The following is a 5682-nucleotide window of genomic DNA, read 5'->3' on the forward strand; positions in this document are numbered from 1 at the left end:
AAGTCAAATATATAAGAAAATTAAAGAAATTTCAAATTATAGATTTAAAAAAGATGATAAAATAATTCGTTAAATTTGTATTGAATTGAAGAAACCAAATAAATTGAAATGTATTTTATGTCTTTTTTCTGATCAATTCCGATTTATTATTGTGAATGATAAATTTTATATTTTGAATTACTGAATCTTATCAAGTGATTTAAGATTTGTTGGTGAAGTTGAATTGTTCATCAAAAATTATTTAAGATCAAATCTTGATAAATACATCATAAGTCCCACACCATAAAAAAAAATGTTGAAATCATACTACAAATAAATTGAATAAAATATATACTCCTCAATCTTTAACAGTAAAAATGTTTATTCTTCTAATAAAGAATAAAAAATAAGAAACTTAAAACGCTAAATCCACAAATTGTAGCCCTGACCCCTACAAAAAATTTTAGATTCAAATAAAAAAGCACCTGTAAGTCGGACCACAGTATTTGGAAGGGTGCAAAGAGAGTGCTGAATCATGATAGGAAACCTTATGAATAATAGGGTCATTGCCGCGACCCTCCAAGCCACAATCAAACCTCAAAATGGAAGCCTCGCCTGGCTTAGTAATGCACAGCTTCATTAAAACACTGTGGGGATAGATTCCAGGCTCTCCCAGGAAGGGGCCCAGCAATGCGGTAATGGCAATATCCTCGCGGTCATATGACCTCTGCAAAACCACGTCTTGGGAGTTAGGTGGGTCCGAGACCACAACAAAGGAGCCTAATGAGCCCTTATCACCCTCTTCCTGCTCATAAAACAGCACCATCATCACTGCCTGCACAGAAATGGCTACGAATTGGTATGTTTAACTGTAAAAGCCTCGGCTTGACTTACATGATGTTTGCTGTTGGATTGCTCGTAAGAGATCTCTGATTCCAACGCTTGGATCAGTTCGTCATCTTCTCCTCGCTTGCCAATTGCCTCGCGGAAGAAATTGGACGTGTATTTTTGCAAATTCCCAAAGGGGTTTGATTTTGAACAGAAATATGAAACTTTGGTTGAGGTGGGTGCAGATACTCGGTGTTTTCGTGCTCCCGCAGATATCAGCTGTATTAATTTCTTCGACATTGTTTGTTTTACCCGCTTTTGCTTAGGCGCAATTGTTATTGTTATCTTTATTTCTATTACAAAACTGTTCTTCGACTTCGCACTTTACGCATGCTATTAGTGGCAAATTTCTTCTATCTTCTCTTCCCTCTTCTTTTTTTTATAGGTTGCCACCAATTTGACCACTCAACTTTTAAATTCAAATTTATTTATGGGATCAAGTCAATTATCAATTTAAACATGAATTATGTGGTTAGGATGTTGTATAAAAATATAAATATTAATTCATTTTTAACATTTATGATTTCAATTATTGTACTATCATTTAGAGAGTATTATAGCATATCATTGTACTATTAATTGGCATTAACATCATAGTGACAAATAAAGCATACAGTATGACTACTTAGCATATATTTAATCCATGCTTAAACCATTATATCAATTGAAGGGATTTAAGGAGAATAACCCTTGCATAGAAAAATACCACTAGGCTACAAATGCAATTTCAAATACTAAAGGCAAATAGGCTTTCTCAGGACAAAATATGTGGGTTATTTTTGCATAGAAAGGTTATTTCTACTTATCTAGGATCAAAGTTGTAGACATGGAGATTGATTCTTCAACCACACAGTTGAACAAGAACAAAGATTAGTTTGTCTTACATTTTGTTAGACCAATATAATTCCAAAATTGATCACAAGGCAATATTTTAAATCATTAAACATAATCTAGAACAATAAGTCCACAAAGTCACACGTAAAACTAGGTTTATTCATTTGTTGTCATTGTAAAGCACAGGCACAAGATTTAATTGGAGGATTATTGGGCTAACGCCACGGATGACTATGAAATCAAAAAGAGGATGTTTTCTTGATTGCCTCTTAAGCTGATAAGAATATGTGAAATCATCCAAGTACTGGATCAGATAGAAGAAAATGTGAATATCGTTCAGCCAGATAATGAAAAAGAAAAGGATAAACCAATTCAAGTGCCTAACTACTCGGAACTAGAAGTTGATGATTTAGATGTTCTAAGTAGGCTAGTTATGAAGTTCACTAGGCACTGGGTTGAATGGCACATCACTGAGTTGAAAACAAAGAACGTCTACCTAACTTACAATCTGATAGGAGACTTGGAATCCCATGATGAGGCAACCGAAGGGTCATCGAGAGCCCAAGCCGAAGAAGAAGCAATTCCACAAGAAAGGATAGAGAGTGGAAAGGAGAAAAGTGTTCTTGGGAATTCACGAGCAAGGAAAAGGAAGGAAGTTCAGCAAGAAGAACCGCAACAGAAGAGGCCAAGATTGGAAGAAGCACAGTCACCCAACAACTCTTCAAGCATGCATGAAGTTGATATGTTCACAAGATAAGTAACGAAAATTAGCCACAGGAGGATGATTAGAACATTTCACAAGTGCAAGATATTCTCAGTGTCAATGCCTCCCAGATGCCTATTCAAAAGAGGAATGAAAAACAAAAACTTCCTCCTAATCCAAATTAACAGGTCCAGGATTATTTTAAAGGGAAACAAACATGGGAGACTTAGGACCTTTTGAGGAAGTTTCACAAGAACATGTACAACTAGGGATGCATGATCAGCAAGCAACCGCTCCATATTGGCTCAAAGAGAGAATGAGGAAAGAGCCAAAAGAAGAGATGGATCCTACACTTGAGATTGAATAATTTCTGAACAGGATAAGCAAGCCAGTAGAAAAGAAAATGGTGAAGAAATTCTCCAAAGTTACAAAAGATGAATCAGGATCCAAGACTTTGCATATAGCTATGCCCAGGGTTGACAAAGACATAAACAAAATCAATCCTGATGAATACAATGTTACAGCAGTTGAACTAGGGCATGCCTCTAAGACACAAGTGATAGAAGAATTTGATGAGTCTTCCCTAGCATTGTTGGAGCGGATGAAGAAAGTAGAGGAGAAAAACAGGAAGTTGAAGAGTGAAAACAAAGCCTTATGTGAATATGTGTGTCACTTGATGCGTCCATTCAAAGAGAAAGATCAAACTTTTGTTCCACTCTCTTCTCTTCCGAAGGAATCCATTGATGGGCTTGAAGAAATAAGGAAAATGGCTCAATGTTCTAAGGAATGAGTGAAAGTCATCTTCATTATAGCTTACAAAATCATTGAGGACTTGGCTCATTTCTACTAGAGGATCCTAGCTATCCTAGGCAGGTTGGAAAGTGTGGACAATTCATGAGAGGATGCACACATTTATCAAGACTTGACAATTCCACATCTTGAAGCACTAATGGAAACTTCCAGACAAGCATTGGTAGATGGAGAGGTCATTAGGGAAAATGAGGCATATGCTTTCCCTCGATGGTTTTATGCAGTAAGCACTGGAAAGGAATTCTTTGAAAGGTCCATCAGGCAATCACAATTATTGAAAGGACAAAATATGTGGGTTATTTTTATATAGAAAGGTTACTTCTACTTATCTAGGGTCAAAGTTGGAGACATGGAGATTAATTCTTCAACTACACAGTTAAACAAGAACAAAGAATAGCTTATCTTACATTTCGTTAGACCAATATAATTCTAAAATTGATCACAAGAAAATATTTTAGATCATTAGACATAATCTAGAACAATAAGTCGACAAAGTCACACATAAAACTAGGTTTATTCATTTGCTGTCATTTTGAGATTGTTCTTATGTTTAAGTTATTATCTTAGCTCATATATCTATAGTTATTTGTTATCGTTGTTGATTTATTAATCTGTCACTAGCTATTTTATGTGAGTGTGTTTTGTTCCCTCGCATAAATTCACAAACCTATCTAAAAATTCACTCTCATGGTATTGGTTGTGTTTAATGTAATGCCTACCCATTCCTTGCTCTTAGATGTCACACTAGTGTGTTCTATTGCAATACCTTATCATACTCAATTCAAGTACAAGATGTGTTGTGATTGACTTGTGCTAATCCAAATCTAAATCAAAGACAAGTTCAAAATTTGTTATTGTTGTGAAATACTAGTATATGCTTGAGTTAAGTTATAGTTTAAGTTTCTTGTTGGTTGTAAATAAAATTAACGAGTTAAAAGATTTCATTTTCTATTCAATGTGTTATTTCCATGACTTGAGAAAACAAGGGTAAGTTAATTATGTTGGAAATATTTTATTAAAATAGGATTGCATATGCAAGTTAATGTGCCTAAAAGGGTTCATCCTTTGCACACTGAAAGCAGGATTACATAATGGAGTTCACCAGAACAAGACTGGATCAAAGTAAACTTTGATGGTGTGGCAAGAGAGAAGTTAGGACCAATGAGTGCAAGTTGTGTGGCAAAGATTGCAAGGGACGTATTGTAGCTTGTTGTAGTCAAAGGTTAGGTTGGGGCACCAACAATGAAGCAGAAGCGTAGGTTGCCTTCTTGGCTATTATTATGTCTAGAAAGTTGAATGTGGACAATCTCCATTTGGAAGGAGACTCGTAGATCATGGTGAATGTAATAGCAAAAGGGCTATGCTGAAAAACTAGAAAATTGATAAAATCATTCAAGTTATTAAACGAATGTTATCTAACTTTAGTAAATTTAAAGTTTCTCATGTGTTTAGGGATGGTAATATGGAATTCGACTGTCAAGCCAACTTGGAATTTTCCCTCCAAGTTGGCAAGGTTAAATGGTCTTGATATACTTTGACAAGTCGCAGGATGTGGGATGACTAGATTAAGAATTTTAATTTGAATGAATAGTAATTATCCGTTATGGGAGCAAATGTTAGCCATTTTTGGTTGAATTTAATAAAGGTGCAAGTTCTCTCAAGTGGTATGCATTTATTCTTTGGCATTCTTGGGCAGCCTCAAGCTTGCTTGGGATGAGAGAGGTCATTTTCATCATGCGAAAGGACATTGGGGGGATTTAAAAACCATATTAGAGACCATGGTACGCATGGACTGCCTAAGGTGGTGGCGAGTGGAATCGCAGCCAAGGAGAATTGAATGTGGGTGGTTGGCGGATATGATTTTCTTGCGATAGGAACGCTTGGCCACATATTTCTTATGTGCGAAAAAGCATGTTTCTATTCCCAATGAATATTTAGTATACTTACAACAAAGATGGAGTGTGAGTTTCCCCAGATGAATTTATTGCATGGCATGGGACAGATAGGCAAGGGATTTAATTTATGGGGTGCATGGATAGTTGTCACTATAAATTGGTGCTGAGGATTGAAGGTGTGCTAGTGAAGCTTCTCATTTGGTGAGTGTTCAAGATTGTTACGATGTAGGCTAACTTCTCTATCCAGACCACTAAACCTATGCTGGCTTTTTGGGGAAGAATCTTGGATGAACGTTTGTCCCATGTATTCAAATTCTTAGAGGTGACCTTCCCGACAAGGGTGAAAATCATTCAAGGTGACAAATACTTAAAATCTGAATACTAGTCTTAGCCATTCTTAGCTTGGTGTATTGAGTTTGAATCGAAGGAGTTGGTATTTTGGTTGATGTTTTCATGTGTGAAAGATGACTAGTGTTGGGGGCTAGCGAATCTCGTAGGGATGGCATAGCAAGGTGAAGGCTTTGTATGTCCAAGTGGAGATTGGCTCCACGTCAGGGAATTCATACAACTTCT

At 36.2% G+C, this 5682-nt stretch overlaps 1 protein-coding gene across 2 annotated transcripts; it reads right to left on the reverse strand.

Moving 5' to 3' along the window:
* Positions 1–433: 433 nt before the first annotated feature.
* LOC131035898 (uncharacterized) lies at positions 434–1201 on the reverse strand. 2 transcript variants are annotated; one of them, XM_057967664.2, is made up of 2 exons: positions 874–1201; positions 434–706 (listed from the first exon to the last, which is right to left on the reverse strand). In XM_057967664.2, exons 1-2 carry the CDS (start codon positions 1105–1107, stop codon positions 449–451), a joined length of 492 nt encoding a protein of 163 aa, XP_057823647.2. In that variant the 5' UTR covers positions 1108–1201; the 3' UTR covers positions 434–448. The 2 variants fall into 2 exon arrangements, with proteins under 2 accessions (XP_057823647.2, XP_057823646.2); XM_057967663.2 differs by having other exon boundaries at positions 434–784; positions 874–1196.
* Between the last annotated feature and the right edge of the window lie 4481 nt (positions 1202–5682).

The sequence above is a fragment of the Cryptomeria japonica genome, chromosome 8 (genome assembly GCF_030272615.1).
Source record: "Cryptomeria japonica chromosome 8, Sugi_1.0, whole genome shotgun sequence".
Lineage (NCBI taxonomy): Eukaryota > Viridiplantae > Streptophyta > Pinopsida > Cupressales > Cupressaceae > Cryptomeria > Cryptomeria japonica.

Excerpts from the sequence above, each read along its gene's own strand:
- LOC131035898 (XM_057967663.2), bottom strand. The coding sequence starts at position 1,107 with ATGTCGAAGAAATTAATACAGCTGATATCTGCGGGAGCACGAAAACAC. Across the intron at positions 785-873 it reads AATCCAACAGCAAACATCAT|GAAGAGGGTGATAAGGGCTC; the intron begins GTAAGTCAAGCC and ends TTTTATGAGCAG.